At 31.5% G+C, this 22108-nt stretch overlaps 1 protein-coding gene across 1 annotated transcript in view; it reads right to left on the minus strand.

Moving 5' to 3' along the window:
• LOC108909461 overlaps positions 1-22108 on the minus strand; it is a 67480-nt gene that overhangs the window by 13861 nt on the left and 31511 nt on the right. Inside the window, exons 2-4 of the mRNA XM_018713804.1 lie at positions 16648-16769; positions 12595-12703; positions 9220-9403 (exon numbers count right to left, since the gene is read on the minus strand). Coding sequence (XP_018569320.1) covers positions 9220-9403; positions 12595-12703; positions 16648-16769 — 415 coding nt within the window. The remainder of the gene's footprint in view (positions 1-9219; positions 9404-12594; positions 12704-16647; positions 16770-22108) is intronic.

The raw sequence follows: 22108 nt of genomic DNA on the forward strand, positions 1-22108 counted from the left end.
GAAAGAAAAATAAATTAAACTAGGTACTAAAATAATAAAATAAAACAAAGTTTAGACTCTGGAAAGAAAAGGTTCAGTTTCGGCCATATTCATATCGACGATTCCATCAAATTTAAAATCGTACTAGAAATACCACCAATTCTAGTGATTGTCCATTTGTTTCAGATTAACCACATGCGATTTCTATTCAAACAATAAATTAATAAGAAACGAAATCAATTTTTACTCGAAAAATAACTTTTAAAATGAACGATAGCTTCATTTATTTATTTAATAATGGTAAAATAATACCGAAATTGAAATTTTAATTAATATTTCGTTTAACAATAATTTTTGTGATATTTTTGTAAATTAAAAAAAATATATAAAAGATGCGTTTATTCTGGGGTTCAGGGCTATTCTACGAATTCGTAAATATGCCCATTGTTATTTTTTCGTCTACCTCAGTTTAAAATAAAAATAAGTTTCTACAATGAATAGAAGTCGAGATATTACAAAATTTACAGCGCGCATCAATTTGAACTTTGGAATTAACTTTTCTCGCGCGCGCGACTCGCTTGGACGAGCTTCCCCCACCACCACGCCGCCGGCCGATGGACAGTTTACTTAGGGAGTACCTTCTCTTTAAAGGGCTCGTGAGTCGTTAATTTTCCACATTTTTCAATGCAATTCACGGGAAGCCGTAGTTTACGTCGTAAACATTATTTTGCGAAAAATTCAAGTCTTAGTATTTATAAACAATTGCGCTAAGATTTAAAAAAAATTCTTATCTTGGCTCCTGTTGGTCGTAGAGGGTACTTTTTTTATATTTATTTTTTTGCCAGCTATCCATTGCATCTATTTTCGGTGAATTAGCATAAATAGCAACAGTGTTATTTAAATTGTTTATAAGCGAAAAACGCACGGTTTTTTAATGCACATTTGAGAATGTTAATGTCAAAAAAACGGTGATATTTTTTAATACGTCGCTTAATTACGTCTTTAAGATTACAATGACACTTTCAGAATCATGTTTGGTTGAAAATTAACGCTTGTACAGAGGTGTTAAAGTTATAACTTTTGGAGACTCCGTTATAAACAAATAGAATTGTGCGAAAACTATTGCACCTACAGCGCTCACTTTTGGCACACTTTTGAAGTATGACAAAACCTTCAACTTGTCATAGGTTTTATAAAATTTTAACAATGCGATAGTTATAAACAAATTAAAATATGGGCACTTTTCTTGTTTTTTTTTCAATAACTTTTTTGTTTATTAACCGATTTTAATTTAACCAGTCTCATTTTGTAGATAATTTTACTCCCTATAAGCTGTATGTGAGTCACTTTTCGCTAAAATTGATGGTTTTCCCTGCAAAGTGAAAAAACTGTTTTCTTCACTTATTTATTTAAATAGAAAAGTTAGCTAATAAAAGTTTTTGACGAGATGAGAGGTGTCTTGTATTATGTTTCTTTAGACAATTTTACAATAATTTCGCGAATAGGACTTTTTTCGAGTTCCACTTTTATTTTCGCGAATTTTTCTGGTGTAATAGCAATATTAGTTTTACTGAATCAAGTTTTGCGTTCTAAAACCTTTGAAAATTTCATATACTTAACATAACTGTGGAACTAAAATGTCTTTATCAAATCTATATGGCCTTGACTTCAGATTACACTTTTTATATCAACTAAAGCATGTATTAATTAATTCTGTATTAACGTTAGTCAATATTTCCGGTTTATTTAACTAATCAAAGGGATTAATGGTAATAGTAAAGTAAAAAAATTATATGTGTACCAACAGAAGCATTAATAACAGAAAATCTGTTGTAGAAGATATGCATGCTAAAATAAAATGAAAAAGTGCGATATTTGTAATCCTCTCATTTCTGCTAGTGAGCGAATTGCTGGCGCTTTAAAAATTCAAAGAGGTCAAGATCATTAAAGGTTGTTGAAACAGAAATACCTAACACTTTTTTAAATAAAGTAAACGATTGGTTGATCTTAACAGATTAAAATTATTTCCAATGCATTTATGGTAATAAAAGTGATGACGCTTGTACCTTTTTCGTTATGAATTGGCACTAAAAGACGTTAAAAAGTTAACCACATAAAATATTCGGTTAGTAAACAGGTATGCGACTGCAGCGTTGCCAGCCAACGTACGCGTGGAGACGCCGATGGTTCACAACTCTTTCACAGGTGTGGCACACAAAAGAGGACTTACAAATGAATCACCTATGATAAAGCGGTTCACTTCAATTTAACTTAAAAATATAAATCGACAAACATAATAATTATTTACCTTTTGCACTATCCACGGGCGTAACAAATAAACATAGTGACGTCACCAACAACAATTAAAAAAATAACACAGTTATTCCGATAGGTCAACAGAACTGGAAAATGAAACCACTGGATGTCACTGTTCAAACGCACTTGTCCTCGCCGAGGGTTTATTTCGGGGTGTTTTCGTGCAGGTGCGACGCAAGGGTTAACAAATACAGGTGCTTTTTAAGTTACGTGTAAAATAGACGACCCGCGAAGTCGCTGGCACGGTCTCCCTGGTACGGAGAAAACGACGACAGACCCGTTGGGTTGAGTGGGGGGCACAGTCACGGCGATGAGGTAGCTTCGTGGCGCGGCCCCCACGTATTCCACGGGTTAATTGCATTGGCCTGTTAAGTGTCATTTACCAGATGATTGGCGAAGACGACTCGCTATTCGAAAATGTCATTTGGATTTCGTGCCCATTAGGCAAATTGTCCCAGCAACGAATCTTATGAACCAGCTGGGAATTTTATGCTTGGAGAAAGTACTTTCTAATTGCAATGTGCGATAAAAGATTGCCTAAGAAAGCTGTAGATTATTGCTAATTTATCCATATCTATATCTAATGTTAAAACTGACTAGGTTTCCTCTGTTCCTATATAACGAGCCTTTTGCAACTAAAGTTTAACCAAAATCTTTAAGAATTCTTACATGTCTTCAACTATGGTTGTTTAATCTTTAATCAATAACTGTAGAACATGCTATTTAGATATATCATCCCCATATTAAACTGGGACAGCTATAAACATTTATGTTAATTTAAATTAAAATAATATGCTGCGATATGTGCTGGTCCACAGAAATATTCGAAAATAAATGCATTGTAACTATATTTCATATTCCACATAAATATTTTTAGTGGGTAACACTTCTACATTGTTGTCAAAACTGATACTGCCGCTTACCTGAATAAAGTCAGAAGGAAAACACAAAAGTTATTAGCGGCGTTTTATTGCTACAATTCTGCTACCAGAATAGCAAATTGCATCATTTTATTGCATATCTTTCCTACTTTTCCTTCTAAAGAGATCAGTGAGAGATCGATGGTGGACGAGATACAGTAACAACAAAATTGTACACATTTTTTTTTGACTAAAGTGTATATTGAATGTTGATTTTACAAATTTTAGTTGTCCTATTCGGATTAATACTATTCATTAAGTCAAATGGAACCACTACTCCAATTAGTTCATACAGATACTGGCGAATTTGTGTGGTTTAATCCAAATAGCAAGTACTTTTTGCGCAAAGAACGACCTTATTGCACTGTTTGGTATTGTCGTGGAAGAAGGAGAAAATACAAGACTGTTATATTAAACAAGTTGAAAAAGGACGAGAAACGTGAAAATAAGAATTAATGTTTTCTGGGTGTAATAAATCTTTATCAATAAAGCCATTTTTTATCTTTAAAAATTGGGTGCTAATTAAATATGTCGACAAACCATATGGGACGATTCTTTGAGCGATTTTAAACCGGAAAGGAAATTCTTGCGATATATTCAGTGAAGACACATTTAGAACTTAGCTGGCCAAACACTTCGAACGGTTCGGAACCAATCCCTGACTCTTGTTGGAACAGACCTTATATAAACATTAGTATACAAATCAATAGTGTTCCATATACAGGGTGTCAAAATTAAAAGGAAAAAAATACCTGATCTAAAAGGTGTTCAATGCAGAATGATGAATCTTATACTAATAACTTACAATAATTAAAGGTAAAAATCAACTGAATTTAGATATAAATACGTGTACTAGAAGCAGAAATACCTGAAGCCGTTCTCACTAAAAATATCAATAAAGCTTAGCCCAAAGATTCCTAGCTAAGGATAAGTAAGTGCAATGTAAGTCTTTAAAGAGTTAATGTTTATCGAATTTAATAATTGATCCACAGATCCAGGGACTATGAACTGTTTCATATTCTAGAGAAATCAATTTTAATAAAAGCTTTTTTTCCATACATACCTACAACGAGCGTAAGTAACTTTATATTCATATTCCATTTGTTATCGTACCTATTATAATTTTTTAAAAACAACAATAGACCACAGTAAATATTGAACCACCATGAAATTTTATGGCGAAATTTTATCTCAACAAAAACAAAAACATACTTATGAAAACGAATCTGTTACAACAACTGGAGCGATATACGAACACATTTTACTCCACTCTCTTTTTTCACGGTTAATAAAATTACATAATTACGTATTTCCTGAGAAAAAGTAATAGTACTGTGATTAAAGGTCATGCAAAGCACCTTATAGTTGATCCAAAATGCTTAAAATATATCTATTAAACTATGCACCATGGATAGATAGGTGATAAAAACAGCTTTATGGATATATAACCCGGTCAAAGTAACTCAAAAAATAGAGGTAAGCTTGCCATAATTGGCATAAAGCTGAAAATTTGTACGAATGTTGGGAACACCATTATAAATGAAATGTGAAAAGTCCCCATCGATCCCACATCTGCAAGAAAATTTACTTATATATATAAAACGGTAAGTTTTATCATAAAAATAGGTAAGACAAATTGTAGATCATCCAATTATCTATAAAAATTGTTCTTACACTTTTTTCCTAATGGGGCGCAAGCCGATCGCCTTATACCTTCAGTATCTAGCAGAGTAATCTGCTAGTTTTGAAAATTACTTAACAAACATTCATTATACCTATAAAAATATAGGCACCAATATTGTCTACAAACACACATGAAGCTTTCGCACATTCGCTTACTCAACTGCGACTTGCGATGTGCAAGTCAATTTAGATCTTATTACTACAAGAATTAAATTGATGTTCCAACAAACATGACCAATCTGTTCAAAAAAGATTTAGGCGTATACCGGACAGTCAGTGCATTGGAACAATTAACTTGATTCAGAATCAATTGCTGAAGGAATGAGAACCTGAATTCACTGAAACTGCTCGTCCATGTCCCCGAAAAAGACATTTTAATTACGATGCTGCAGATGAGCCCATATTAAACCCAATAATAAAATTTAAAGTAAATTTTTTTTACAACTTGACACGGCGATCTTACAATTAAATGAAATGATTCGATTTTATTAACATTACGATCAACCATGACACAAGATAGATCGACAAATCTGGCCATAATAAATATCGAACAGAAAATAGATTTCAAGAGACGATGTTATTAAAAACTTTGCCGATTTAAAAGCTACAAAAATTGAATACGAGGGTTGAAAATGTACCTAACTTTATTGTACAGGTACAAGTATTAAATAAAAAAATGGAACATGAAAATTAAATTTTATTTTTTTATTGGCTGCATTTTATTTGGCTTTTTATTGGCTGCTTTTTTGGCTTTTTATTGGCTGCTTTATTTCACAGGCTGATTTTCGCTTCCCGGCGCCTAAAGACGGCCCTCATGAGTAGTAACTATTTGAAATAAATTTAGCTTTTTTTTAAGTATGATGGTTTTTCAGGTTGCTAAACAATGGCCTCTGTACATCGTCGCCACCAATCACTTCCTTAACCTTAACGGCACTCTACAAGTGCTTCTGCTCGACTGAGGAGTCTGAGGAGTAAGAACTGAGGATTGAAGATTCAGTCGCGGCGAAGCATTTGCAGAGTAACCACTGAAGAACTGGTGAAGAATAGCGAAACGACCAGTTCTAGAGGCCACTAAAGGACATCTCAGAAGATCACCGTTATCTGAGGAGCGGTTCCGTTCTTAGACCTTAAGAGAACAGAAATAATCATCAGAACGGACCTAGAGGTTCTAACAGCAGGTCCGCCCCCACAGAGCCTAACCCGAAAACAATTTCTGAAACTGAAACGGAATTATCGAATTCGTTATAACATAATCTTGCACAGACCAGACTAACTCGCAATGTCTTCATAAATTAAATTGAAAGAGATTAAAGTAAAATAACGCTTCTTGAAATTCAATTAGCGGTTTCTGTAATACATTTGGAAAAGCAGTATAAAATAAAAAAAAATGTATCTGTCAAGTTAATCAAATAAATATATTCTATTAAGGTTTTCACTATATGTTTAATAATTTAAAAATATATATGAAAAATACATACGAAAACATTTCTAAATAATTTGCATTTATAGTCATTTAGAATAGCAGAAATTGACTGAAAGTTTGTTAAAAGTTCGCAACTGTCGTGATTTTTCAAGCTTAGAAATCATAAAGCTCCTTTACTTTAGTTACGTTAGATCGAATCTTGAATATGCCTCTCCCGTATGGTCTCCGCACAGTGGCGTCCACATTAATAAACTGGAATCGATTCAGCGTCGATTTTTTAAATTTTTAAATTTTAAATCTGATGGCTACTATCCATATATCGGATATCCGCATGAGGACCTTTTGAGTAGACATTCCTTTATTAGCCTTGAAACTAGACGGAAATACTTTTCGCAGGTCCTTCTTTTTAAAATTTTACGTAATTTGGCTGACTGCCAGGAATTTCTAGCCAAATTATCATTCTCTATACCTAGACTTAGCTCTAGAGAAAACGAAACATTTTATTTACCAACTCCTCGTACTAATGTACTCAAACATTGACCACTTTATGAAATCAGTAACAAATATAATAAAAATTCTCTAGATATCTTTAACTGCAGCCTTAATGACTTAAAAAAAAATTATTTTTAACATCTGGTAGTTTCAAATATGTAATTTTAATCATCATTTATGTGTATTATTTAGTGTACAGATTTTATTTATTTCCTTCTTTTTTATGATGTAGGTATTTGTATTTTTGTGAAATTTTGTTTGTAATTAATGTACTTCTTTTATTATTGTTTGTAAAATCCCTGTTCTATTATTGGGTAGTACCTGTTGAACAGTGTATTAAATAAAAGCAGTCCCTGCCTGATTTTGGTGGAGCAAAGTTTTTATAGTGTTTTAAGTAGCAGTATAACAAAGTTTGTTTTAAGACCTGATTTAACGATACAGAGAGGCTATCTGCTCTCCCCTTTGAACTTTGTGTCATACTTTATAAATACGTTATCTTTCATTCATTAAAATAGCAAACATTAAAGCCAAGGTTTTAATAATGTTGGCAGTGGCAATATCCAACCCGGGTTAATAAAAATTCATACCCATTCCGCGATTTCCACCTCTTATCAGATACATCCCCTACAAAGTGAATCACACGACAAATAAACACGGATCGATAACACAACAAAACGGTCGCACTTGTTTGTATTTCCGTACTTTTACCCGTAGAGCACCTCACGTAAATTCTTATCCTAGGTTCACGAAAGAGAACTATTTAAACTATCAAGCCGGCACCGCATTAAAGATGATAAAACTCCATTAGAGTTGTGCACAAACAATTTTTACTACCACTCTGAAGATAGTAAAGTCTAGACGATTACACATGCAGGGGTTGCTAACCCCTAGCGTAAAGCCTACTCAAGTCAAGTAGATCGGTGACGACGGTGACTGCATTGCAATGCGCAGATACGCTTGTTTTAATCAAGTTTTTACTGTGTACTTAGGGTGGTTATTACCTGAGACTAAAGTTTTATTAAGACACTCATAACGTGATCAGGTTTGTCCATGAATGGAGATAAAGGTTAACCGCAGTTTGAAGGCGACGAAACCAATTATTTTAGTTTCCAATTCAATAATGTGGTACTTACAGAAGTGTGCCTGAAAATTTTACCATAAAAAAATTTAAAATTATTGCTGATGAAAATGATTTTCAAAATGAATTCTGAAACATACTTCTACTTAAAAATTTTAGAAAACGAATACATATATTCAAATTCAATTATTGTAAATACAGGGTGTCTCAAACTCGAACATTCAATTATTTTCCAACGACTACTTGATCATTCCACCGCTAATGGTGGTATTTCTTTTGAGACTCGTTAGGACGATATTGCTTATAACTTTTAAAAGGGAAGTAATACCGAAAAATTTCTCTAATAGAAGTTTATTATAAAAAAGAGAGCTTTTTAACGGGAAAAAAATTTGGGCATGTTTCTGGAAAAAATATAATTGATGACGTCATTAGTCGTTTCTGTCAAATCCCAAAAATAATACTTTCGATTGAAAATGGAGCTTACCTCATCCCACTTAACACCGTGTACCAAGTTTTATTTAAATTTTTTGTATCTTCACAGTAGGTCCATACTATCGAGTTTTGCAGTGAAAAAATGTTCATTTCATTAATGATTAGGGATACTTATATTTTCGTTTACATTAATATTTTTTGTCAACTGTTTTTTTTTTTGTCTACTTTCGATGTGAAATTTTTAGTTAGCAATAATAGTTCCCTAAAAACAAACCTTGACTGATTCTTTCATCGCAAAGGTCTACTTGAATAAATTGTTTTTTTCTCATGTAGCAAATAGCTTCAGACAATAAGTAGCTCTACCTATTTTTAAGATTTGTCCCAAACATATGTTTTTTTTCGGAAACAGTTAGTAATATCGAATTGGAACAAGAGTACTTTTGTGAAAGATTTTTTAATCTTTAATATTAAGTCAATTTAATAAAACTGCAAATTTAAACCCTTTAAGGTTTAAGGATGATTTTATTTCGAATGTACAACCTATTACCAATCATAAGTTTATTAAGCGTCATTTCAACTTTTGATAAATCTCGTTTTGCTCATAACATATATTTCTCCGTAAGTATCTAAAAAAAAAAACTTATTTAGAGAAACGCAACGCATCCCATTTTTAGTTTTATTAAAACTTTACCATATTTTTTACATTACATCAACATTAAAAATGTCAGAAACAACATAAACGATAAACTAATATTAATTCGAGATTTTCCTCCTAAATATGTAGACTTTTAATACACCAACAATAAATTTAAATTGCAAATAGATTTTATTTCTTAATTTTTATGTATTAAGTTTTGTTTTATCATAAAACCGTGTAATATGGATCTTTGTTTTACCTCTGTCTATCCTCACCAAATTTATTATGGTCCTCTCTCACAACTATTATCCTGCAACTATCGTAACTAACTGATTCTACTCTGCTCTGCCACAAGGATAAATTTTCCAATTCCTGCGCCTGATCCTCTATTACATTACGTCTTGTATACGATCTTTTATCTCGTACTGGGTCATTTTCTATTCCTGTTTATTTCTTATATTCTTTATCTTCTCTGTTTATTTGTGGACTTTGTAATATTTAAATTATCTCTTCTTCGTTTTTATCTCAACTTTTGATTAACATTTATCCTCCCTTCAATTTTCAAATAATCAACTAAATCCTTTTTTTTTTCTTGTTTCTACGTAACCGCACACCCGTATCTACGTTTAAATTTTCCACTGCACGCTACTTATAACTATTTTACAATAATTCTGTCATTTATAAAAAAAAAAATCGATTTAATTTTTGTTATCACAACCCATTACTATTTTAAAATTTCTTAACATTTCATTTTCTTTGAAATTCTGATTTCACAAAGTAATATTTTTTAAATTTATTGTCAGATACTTCTTCCTTTCATTTTAACCCCTTCCATATATGCAATTTACAATATATTATATGTGATCATCATTTTCTCAATTTTATTTTCAATTTCCAAACTAATACTTACTTTACTAAATATGCCACATATACATACATCCCAATATATTTAAGATACCTCTTATTTCTCAAAATATGAACTTATCACCTTCTAGTTGCACAGGGTCTTTAATTTTTTACGATCATATATAAAGACAAATATTTTATATTTATAATATTTAATGTTCATAATATTTAAAAAATGTATTAATATCTACAGTCCGTACCATATGTGCTGATACAGAATTCCAAGAAGACCACTGCGCCACTTTCTTGGAATTAACCGCATTCGACACCCGAGGTAAAAAGACATTGGCAACGTGGCGTTCACCGCAGCAACTCACAGTAAATATACTTACTTTTGATACACCAACAATAAATTTAAATTGCAAATAGATTTTATTTCTTCATTTTTAATGTATTAAGTTTTGTTTTATCTTAAAGAAGTATGTTAAGAATGATTAAAACCAAAATGAATATTTCATTTAAAAAAAAAATACTAGCAATATAAAATTCATATCGATTTTCCTGCAAATATTTTCTGCGGCTTTGCATATGCAACCAGACAATCATATGAAACCGCAGGATATTTTGTTGAGGAAGACAGAATTTAGATAAATGCAAGTTGCTCGTGCTAACAAATGTTTTAAAAACAAATAGTTTAAATTGAGGATGTACAACTTAATATCGTCGATTCATTATTGGGAATTTTCGGCACGTGTATTTATTGAATTTACACTGCGTTTATTTACAATCTTATATTAAGTTGAAATTGACGTATCTACTAGAAAGCAAGTACTTATGCATTTTTAGCTACGCATTCTTAATTATTAGTAGGCTAGAAAATCCACTTTGAATCTTCCTATATAACAAATTAAAAGGAATAACTTGATTGGACCGCTTTTCTATACATTAATAAAAAATCGTACTTAGCAAATTTTTGTCAAATAATATGTTAGAATCCAAGCGCAATTTGAAGATAACTACATTTACAAATTATCGAATAATGATAATAATACTGAAGAATATGTAATTATCGTAATATTAAAACTATTTTGTTATTTACTAGGTACGTAATGTAAACAATTAAAATAAACTTTATTAAATCATTCCCCAAGAACATCATGCGACAAGCGATTTTAGTTTACGTGAATATAGTACCTACCTTCTAGTCAGGAACAAATAGCACTATAAAGCTTGGAAAAGTGTGTCCAAAGTGTATTTTTTGTAAAGTATTTAACATTTTACTTGTTGACTCTATTTACTATAAAGTTTATATCAAATATGAAGCAAGAACGCTCTATTGTTACCAACTTGATTTATGTTACGTAATTTATAGCTGATTCTATTGATGGTAATGTTTAAACTGATGTTATTCTCCTTGAATTTGGAAACGATCTCTTGTCATCCCTCGCCCCAAAGTTAATAATCCAGAACAGTTATCGGATTTGAGACCCATAAGTTTACTTTGTGTGCTATTCAAAGCTTTTGAAAAAATCTTATTGAATCAAATGCGTCAATATGTTAATGCCAATAATATTCTAACGTAATTTTACAAGCATGGAAGTCATAAAATTCCTTTACTTTAGTTACGATAAATACGCCTCTCTTGTATGGTATCCGCACAGTGGTGTCAACTGGAATCGATCCACCATGATTTTTTAAATTTTTAATCTGATGGCTATTATCTACGTATTTTTCTTTTTAAGATTTTACATAATTTAACGCAGTGCCAGGAATTTGTATCTAAATTGTCTTCTTTAACCCCTAGATTTATATATACAAATATTCCCCACTTCATTTTTTATCACAATAATTGCAATATGAATTCTAAAGACTTAAAAATGGGTACTTTAGTTTTGAAGTCTTGTACTTTTTAGATAAATGACATAACAAGCATTAATCATTTGTTATTTATTTGAATAAAGAAATTAATAACATTAATCATCATTTTAATAATTTTATTTGAGTAAATGAGTAATTTCTAGTAATGAAAATACAATTTGTTCGAAATTCATTGTCGCTTGAATCGCATCTGAAAAATATGTCACCCATACTCTTTATCTCCGCCATTGGTGCATGTAAATTTTAGGAAAAGCCCTCAGATTTTGGACAATGTTGACATAAATTCATGTGCCCAATTTCAATATATTTCACTTACTAGTTTTTTCATTATTTAAAAAAATTATAAATATATTTTGAAGTTTAACACCCTGTAACTTTTTAACGAAGCGTCCTAGATAAAAACATTATAGGAAAGACTCCTCTTAAAATTCGCCAAAGAATACGAAGTCTCATTTTTGGTCATCATTTGTGAATCACCCTGTATATTCTGCTTAAATTTTTTCACCAACACCAAAATTCCATGAATTAATTTGATGTTACAATTCTAGAAAACCATACGATAATTGAGCTTCAGAAATTATAAATAAACAGACCATTATTCGCTCATAAAGACATGACTGACTTTAACCACTCTTGAAGTGTACACCTACATAATAAAAGTTGTGTTTCAACACAAAAAAAAAATGTTAAGGACGTCCAAAACTAATAAAGTAAATACGACGTTACCTGTACAATTCAAATCGATTTGTTAAAGATATAAGTAGTAGGTATTTTTAAAAGTAAAACGTATTTTCTTGTTAATTCCCAACTTATCCCAGAATGTAGAATGAACTGCAGTAAGGGACTGAATGCAGTGTTATGGGTCAAAGTGGAATAATATATATTTTTTCAATTCTTCATTAAGACTTACCAATGTATGTATCTGATTTTTTTGTGCTTTTAGACGTTATTAGATCCTGAATCATCCAGTGATTACAAGCTGTGAAATATGCCCGCCTCAACACGATTTCACCAGCTGTCTAAAATATGATTTATATACTACGGATAATGGAGAGCACTCAGCGTGCTTCGTCGTTCCCACAAAACTAAAGAGGCAGACCTCTAACCTGTTTTCAAATTTAATTATTCGCTTTGTTCCAGCTCGCTTCCATTTACGGGGGTATTTCAAATTGCAACAGTAAGTTTAACATTTTGAGATAAACAGGGTGATTATACTCGGTACTCCAATATTAATTCGCGTGTGAAATACTATTTCGTAGCAGTTAACTAATAGATTCAGAAATATTAAAGATATACTCTCGAAGTGCTACTCCTACTAAGGGTCACTTAATTTAAATATTCAATAAATAGTATATTTTGTTGTTTAGAAAGATAATATTATGTTTTCTACAGAGTTTATTAATCTAAGTTATCACAAAAGTTAAACAAATAGTATTAGAGACAATCCTTTTAAAAACAGTTGATTTTTTAAAAACTCTTTCTCTGGGCCTTGTTATAGCCAACGTGGCATAATAAAGCCCTCTTGTAAACTTGCAACCTCGCAACATATCTTCACAATGATTCCTTAATTTATTTATTTATTTATACTGCATACATACAGACAAAGGGACAGTCCAATTACATGTATACAGTTGAGAAATGTTAGCTAATATAAAAAACAAGTTAAAAATAATGTATAAACGACCAGACACATGCAAAATACAATGTAAAAAGAGAACAAAGAAAGGAAACAAAAAAATGTCAGTTAAAATGTACATAAAACACCCAATCATATACGTATCATAAGTATGAGAGTAGCTTAGTCCGACTAATATTAAAAATATCAATGTCGTATATTCTTAACAAATTATTCACCGTACACAGACACTGTTCTAGGGGTGAATTAATATTAAATATTTTAAAAAGTCTATATCTAGTTCGCATTCTCATATCGGGTACATTAATATTAATAGACGCCAACAAATCGGGGACAACAATCTTACTATGTAAAATATTATAAGCGAACAAAATCTGAGCCTTTTCTCTTCTCCTATCCAAAGAGGTCACGCCAAACTCTGCTCGTTGATGTTCATATGATACCATGAACGGGTACACTCCATACTCTTTAACATATATTGACCTCAAAAGCTTCTTCTGTATTTTCTCTATTGTGTCCTTGTTACTGGTAGCTTGTGGGTTCCAAATCACACTGCAATACTCCAGTTTTGATCTTACAAATGTATTGAATAGCCTTATAACTGTGTTAGATTTAAACTCTTGGCTAGTCCTAAGAACAAAACCGAGCTTCCTGTAACATTCAGCTGTTAAACTTGTAATATGCTCATTAAATGTAAAATTTTTGCTAAAAATTACACCTAGGTCCCTGATTCTATTTAGAGGCTCTATCTCAACACCATTCACCATATATTCTCCCAATATAGGGTATTTCTTCCGTGTATATGATACCAGTTTACATTTTGCCTCATTTAAAGCTAGGTCGTTATCTTTACAAAACTCAGAAACAGCTGTGACATCACTTTGCAATTTTGCAACATCATCCCAACATGTTATGTTAAGGTACATCTTCAAGTCATCTGCATAGAGTAAGAACTTTGCATGCTTTATATAATCAGAGATGTCATTTATAAATAAGATAAAAAGCAGTGGTCCCAATATGGACCCTTGAGGCACACCAGAAGTTGATACAAAAGTTTCAGATTCTGCATTGTTAAATTTCACAAAGTTTATACGATCAGTCAGATAAGTTCTAATAAACTGTATCAAATCTACGTTAAAAGAATAAGAGTTCAATTTCCATAATAGAATGTTATAGTTGACTCTATCAAAGGCCTTCGCCAAGTCAGTATAAACAGTATCAATCTGGGAATTATATAAATTTTCTGTAATGTAGACTGAACGTACATAAATTAGTAGCAGTAGATCTTTTCTTTAAAAAGCCATGTTGTTCTTCTGACAATATTTGTGTCACATGTCTTACATAAATTCAAAATAACAGTCAGATCTTCTTCTTCTTCTAGTGGTTGGTCCTAATAAGTCCCATAGTACTGCGGCCTAATTAGGCTTATTGTGCGTCCCACTACTAGTCCTATCCAGCAAGTAGATTTGTCCTTTTTACAAAGTCCAAAAGCTTCCTTGCTGACACTTCTCTCAGTTCATTGGGTTCCAAATAGGGTCTCCCAAGGAGCGCCATTCTGCTACGTGCAAATCCCGGGCACTCACCCAGGATATGCAGAGAAGTTTCATCCGCCGATTCACATCCTCGGCAGACCGGACTGTCTACAAGCTTTAGCTTATGTAGATGTTTCCTAAAGTGACAGTGTCCCGTTCTGAGTACTGTCACTCTCCTGAGCCGGATTCTGTTCAAGCTCAGTAAATCATTCGCTCTTTCCTTCAACAGTCAGATACCACGATGGCCAACAAACGTGAGTCGCACAAATCCGGAGAAACCGGATGTTAAAATCCTTATCGAAGAACAATACCCGAGAATTGGAGGAGCTACCAACAGGGATCTAACGTCGTCGACTCTAATATCTTGCAGTTTTATATCCAGAGCAGAGGTCTCTGGCCAGTGTGTGTACACGATCCAAATTCAACTGTATTCGTTGCCTTTTGATACCTTGAAGCCGACACTGCTTATTTAGAGTGAAATAAGCTCCAAAGTTGTACTTAGGATTCCACACGACAGGTCCAAAAAAATCTAAAAATAGTTTTTTCCGATGTTTTTTTTTAATTCGCTGACCGTATTGTACAGCACCCCTTTACTAGTGATGTCCTAATATTCTGTAAAAAATTAATATTGCTTTAATAAACTAGTCAGTGTCAAAGAGTATTCATAATTCCTAAACATTTCAGTAGAAAACGGATTTCTACCCAACCATTGCCATCCCGATGAGCATTCGGTGTTATTAGGCTGAACGATTTAGGGCAACGATTAGCAAATTTTATTTTGGATGGGGTTTTTCTCATGGCTCATATTTGGCTAGGTTTTAGATGGAAGGCCTTATTAGAAGATGGCCTCTGTAATATGCTTATATAAAATTGTTAACCGCAATATTCATTGCATTATGCTTACATCGCATATTAATTATCGCATTCTTAGACTCCACCTGAAGCTAGTAAATCTAGTAATTTGTTTATTGCTTCTCCTTCTCGAATCAATATTCAAGTTCAATAGTCTGTTTTACACCAAATGTTTATCAATTATATCAACATTAACAACAGGCACGACCTATCCAATAATTGTTATTTGGCAGACCTTAAAAGATTTTTTTCATAATTGAGATCTTCTGTTGTATACTTTTTAATATATATGTATAATTAATTATATGTATTTTGTTGTTTTTAATTTCAGTATGTATTATTATTATCACTTTTTTAATTCATTTGAATAAGCTTAGTACCATTATAACACATATTGTTATTTTGCTATTTCATTGGCAATTGTATTTTTTTGTTTTCGTTTTTTTTTATTATTATTTTGTTGCTTATGTACACACATTTTATGTTGCTATTCATTTATCCATCTTATAATTGGATGAATTAAATTAATTATTTTGTTTTCTCACTATATAAATTAAATTAAATTAATATCTACCGATATATGTACATAATAATAAAAGAAAAGTAGTCCTACATATATCTTTATTTTATGATTTCATTTATAAGTTTTTTCAGTAACGTTACTATAAGTTTTATTTATGTAGAACCCACGCTGTGATTGGCTTATTTGTTGAACCGTGTTACTTGCAGATAAAAAATATGCAAATAATGCAGTTGTCAATAGCAACAACCTTAAAAAGTTAGTTACCGAAACATGTATTAACACATAAAAAAATATTTTGTTCATTAAATAATAGTATATAACAAAATACTCGTAGTGAGTAAACTACTATACTAACTAAACCATTACCTTATCTTTTTACTTAATATTACTTACAGCTTGCCATAAGATGAATTTACTCACCTTAACTAAATTTGTCAATACGGGACTGTCCATAAGTCCTTTTAGGAATATTAAATCAGTCTCATTAATTCCATTTTTACCATCTAAGTCGTCGATGTTTTCTCGTACATGTTGGAATGCAGCTGAAAAGAAATACGGAGGAATAAGACAAGGGTTTACAGTAAAACAAAAAGATGAATATATGAATCAATTTGTATTGATTCACTGAAGTTTTTTAACTTTTTTTATTATATTAGATATGAATCGTATGGCAAATTTGTGAAAAACGTATTATGAACGTTGAACTGTTGCATGCTCGAAATATCTTCTTTATTTATAAACATTATGTATGATTTTAGTACGAATATTTTTTCAGTTTTTTTTTTAAGTACATATTTGGTATTTTTCTAAAGCATGTGGTTTTTCAATCCATTTATCCGCTTATATTTTTTAAAAGTAAATATATATTTTTTTTTAAGGTAAAGGCACAAAAATTTATTTTTTTGACCCAATTATTTTGTTACATTTTAGTATGTCACGCCTTTTAATTTTCATGGATACATCAGATGCAGTGATTGCACACATAAATATATTAAAAAATAGCGGAAACACAAAAAGTAGCTTTAGCTACATCTTGAACATAATTGCATATATGTTGACCCACTCCGAACATACAGATAAAGATACCGGAAAATGAAAAGATAACTAGAACATATTTTCTTAGTGTTTACTTCTAAGTATAAATTGTTTTTTTTGTATTTACATAGATACTAAAACTTTACTTGATTATTCAATTTCAATAAGCAACAGTTGTTTCAGTATGGTAATAGTACTATATTACAATAAATCTAAAAGTAAACAAGAAATGTTACTGTTATCTGTTAAGTAATGATACAAATTATGTTCTAATGTAATCAAATTTAGCTTTCTATATCATTCATAAAAAAAACTAACTTAGAAAACACTGTTGGAAACACTCCCTTAAAACATATTTAATAAATAGCCTGGTAAAAGAAGTAATTAGTTAATGTAAATCTGAGTTCGACAATGGATTATTTTATTAAAAGTTCCAAATCAAGATTTATTTTTTTCAAACTATAGGAAAAATACTTCTATACTATAATTTTGATAGTAAATACGTTCAATGCTATTAAACACACATAAACACCATTATCTAATCCATTATTCCAAAACGTAAAATACGACATAGAATGAAAAATAGTTTGGATATACAATTAAGTGCAATGGAATGTCAGAATCATTCAACGTATATAATATATCATTCGTAAAGCACTTAATATTATTGCATATTTCGAATTGTATAAACATTCAGTATTACAAAAATATATTGAACAGAAATCAAAATATGTTCCTTGCTTTATGACTAAGTTCTTCATATAACCACACATTGTATTATTTGAAATACAAATCTGGATGATGACATTTAAATGACAGCAAAATTGTGCAATTTTCACATCTAATACTTTTGGTGGAAATAAATAATATTTTCCGCGTAATTTATTCATATTTTCTTAATTAATTGAGCACATTTTTTACGCAATTATGCTATTTTAAACTTTTTCTACCGCTTGCTACGTCATTCATGTCGGTTAAAAAAGCTAGTATATTCATGTTGTCAAACGGAAGACAGTAGGACGTTGGTCAGTTCGTAATTCAGTAAATCTTATTGCACATAATTTCTTGAAATACTGGACAGTTTTTATATAGAATTGTAACACAAACTATGTGTAAAATGACACATTACAAAATTGATTACAGTACGCTTTCTCACAAAATGTGTATAAAAATTGTTTAGAAAATATGCATACAGTTTTTTGAGTGCATGTTCTATCAGAATGCATATTCCTATCAATGTCACATTACCTGACGTTTATTATTACAGTATTATTTATAATTATATTGTACCTAAAAATATTAGAAACATTTCCATGTCGTCGAAAATATTTTCAATTTACCCTTAACCAAATTTATCTTGCTTAACTATGTTTACACTTCTAAAGAAATTATTGGTTCATTTATTTAATTTCCGGATTTAATTGCAGATGAAACTAAACCAATAAACTGATCTAATTTATTTGGAAACAATTTTGTCTAAACCTTCAGCAAATACACCAGCATTTTCGTTTATTTTATACGATTTCCTAGATGATATCTTTATTGAACCATCTTAATTACAAAACCAAAACTTTTATACGAACTATCCTTTACGTAATTCCAATATTAATTTGTTTTATACTGTTTATGTTATGGAAAATTGAACTAAGTACACAGAAATTAACAAACTTTCAATTGCTACCCATTGTGTACAAGAAACTCACGTTTGTTGAAATGTATTTTACTTTGTAAATATTCAGGTAGATGTAATCGTCAACTTCAGCAGCGTACGTATATCGAACTGTCAAGACAATTAATTAAGAATTGGAGAAAAATGATTCTATCTCTGGCGTATATCACATAAGAAATGCACAGGCATTCACAAAACTCTATGCTATCCGTAGACGTTAGTGTAGAAAAGTCGTCTTTTCCTTCAAGATTTTTCCAATGCAAGGTTTTCGACCATTATCTAGAAGCTTATGACCCATTATCATAGCAATATATAGATTTAATTGTAAGAGGAAATGAAAATAAACGAAAGTCTCCTAAGTCCTCCTAAATCCACTCCCATTTCTTCCTCTGTTTTCAACATTTTCCACTTCTTCCTTTGAAGCAAATAGGTGTTATAACTCCAATTTTACTAATACGAAATACACACTTATTTCAATATACTGTCGTAATACAGGTCTCGAGCTGATTCCTTCATGTTTCCAACCCATGTAGAGCCGATCTTATCTAGAGGAAGATGTCCCATCGCCCCAATGTAGAGAGCTCGGCGCGAAAATGGAAATTTTCACCATGTTTTCCAAAATTCCGTCGTCGCTCCCAAAACCACAAACTGTCCAGACAGCAATCGACACCGCCAGAGGCGGATACTATCTATCAAGGGAACGACTCAGGACGAAGGGCCACGGGAAGTGCAAAACCTTACCTCACTTTCCAAAGTTGCCATCGTTGTGCCGAAAACCGCTCCAAGCAGTTCTCAAATCACTACAAGCGCAGCAGTCAACACCGACAGAGACCAATGTGGGCGCAACAGTAATAGCCAACAACGCGATACAAAGGAGGAAGAACCGTTCCAGGTTTCTAAAGTTCTCCGAACTCGACGAAATCCGAAAAAAAGAGAAGCCGAACAACATTAGTAATTACCTAAAAGCCAATACAGAAGGATACCTAGTTCCAGACATCCAGAAATGGAAAGAGAAGTGAATCCGAGAAGTGAGAATGGTGCCGCACTTAACGGGACCATGCAGCAGAAACACCTGCGGAGCTGCCATAACCCGTGTACGAACGTCAACCTGATTTATTGAAAATATGTGGAAAATAAGTACATACTTATGGAGGATAACTTTCTATTTACTGTGTACTGAATGATAACTCTGTACTTACTAGATATCTATCGTTGTACCATTGCAGAACTCATGGCGAGGGTCGCAAGTCGCAACAATTCCCCTATCCCCGCCTAAGCGGCGCCCATGGTCAACATCTATAATTATTTAACGCTAACGTTACATACAATGTTGTAAATAAATGCTCATGTGCAAGAGAACAACTGGCAGTCACGGATCTTCATTACGATTTAAAATCAAATTACTGAATATGTACATTCAATATCCTAAAATAAATAAAATACGTTTCACATATTATACATATATTTTTTCAGTTAAGTCATACTTCTTGAACGAAATTTGTATTAGGATGATTTTTGTACAAAGCAACTTAACCTTTTTAATTTTGTAAAACCCGAAAAAAAAATCTCATTAAATCACGGCAAATAGATAAACAAATTATGTACGTAACACATCATACACAATATTAACAGTAAATTATGTATTTATCAACTACAAAGTTAGTCAGCATGTGGAAAACGTAGATCCATAAATGAATATATGAATTCCACTCTATTTTGATTTTTAATTACCTACACATAATACGGAAATTTTTAAAAGCAGAGTTATTGACTTGGTTATTTTGATATTCCTGTACGTAACATTTTAAAAATAGTTGTCAAACCATCAAACGAATTGTTCTGTTTATATTACTGAAAGTCCAACGAAAATAAACTCATTAGCGGCAAAGACGCGCTGTAAACGAACTGTCACCACGATATACTGTGTGAGAGTAGTGTAAATATTTTATGGAGCAAAAATATGTTAAGATTATAATATACTTGAAAAAATGTTGGAGACGCGATAAGCTTACATTTAATTTGGAACGACTCCTATAGCAAAACATTAATTTGGCAGAAGATGGAGTATGTACAAGGTGTTTCATTAATAATTGAACATACGGCAAATGGATAATCCTAGGGCCTAAATATGATGATTTACAATTAGTGTAAAATACTTTCATTTAAAATTTGCCTCTTTATTGAAATATACTTTGTTATGTATGTTTGTATAATATATGTATGTATGTATGTTTATATGTTTGTGTATGTAGGTTTTATATTAAATTTTAAAATTATTTTTGCCCATTATTTTCATAATGTCTTTATTTCCGCTATTACCAGAGGCGTAAGGCAGAGACGGAAAAGGAGTTTCCCACCTCTAAATTGCACGCCACTGATGGAATAGTCATTTTAGTGCTTATATTTTTTGACTTCTAAACATTTTTTATAAAAATAATGTACTCTTGATTCATAACGATAAAACGATTAATTTTGGGATAATTGAATTTAAACAGTCAGCACAATATTTTGATAAATTGAATTATTTAAAAATTAATAATAATAATAATAATAATAATAATAATAATAATAATAATAATAATAATAATTTTTATTCATTCACTTTACAGCAATACAGTGTTTATGTTCAACAGCAATGAAAGTACATGTGAATGAAAAGGGAAAAACACGCTCAGTTGTCTGCCGAAGCAGAGTCCTGTTCTTCCGCGTACCCCTTCATCCGTGTGACACATAAATGATAAAGTATTAACATATATACACACACACAATACAACATTATAAGACTACAAAACTACAAAACAGAGTGCAAGCGTAAATGAGAATCAGCACCAACAAATCTAAGTATATTTATTTAAATAAAAGGATTTAAGAGAAACTTTAAATTTGCCAATCGACATTGATTTTAAAGGATTACTAACTTCGTTATACAATTTTGCTATATTATAGGAAAAGGATCGTTGGAAAAAAGATGTCTTATGTTTGGGTATGGATAATAGGCCTTTATTGCGTATATTAATATTGTAGACGTCCGTCCTAAATGTTATTTTATGATAAAGATATGGCGGAGTGGCTGTGGTAATTAATTTGTGATAAAAAGTAATAGCATGATAATCACGTCTATTTTTCATAGACATCCACTGCAAATTTTTAAAAGCGTTGGAAATATGGTTGTACTTT

This window comes from Anoplophora glabripennis, unplaced genomic scaffold (genome assembly GCF_000390285.2).
Source record: "Anoplophora glabripennis isolate ALB-LARVAE unplaced genomic scaffold, Agla_2.0 scaffold121, whole genome shotgun sequence".
In the NCBI taxonomy this organism is placed as follows: domain Eukaryota; kingdom Metazoa; phylum Arthropoda; class Insecta; order Coleoptera; family Cerambycidae; genus Anoplophora; species Anoplophora glabripennis.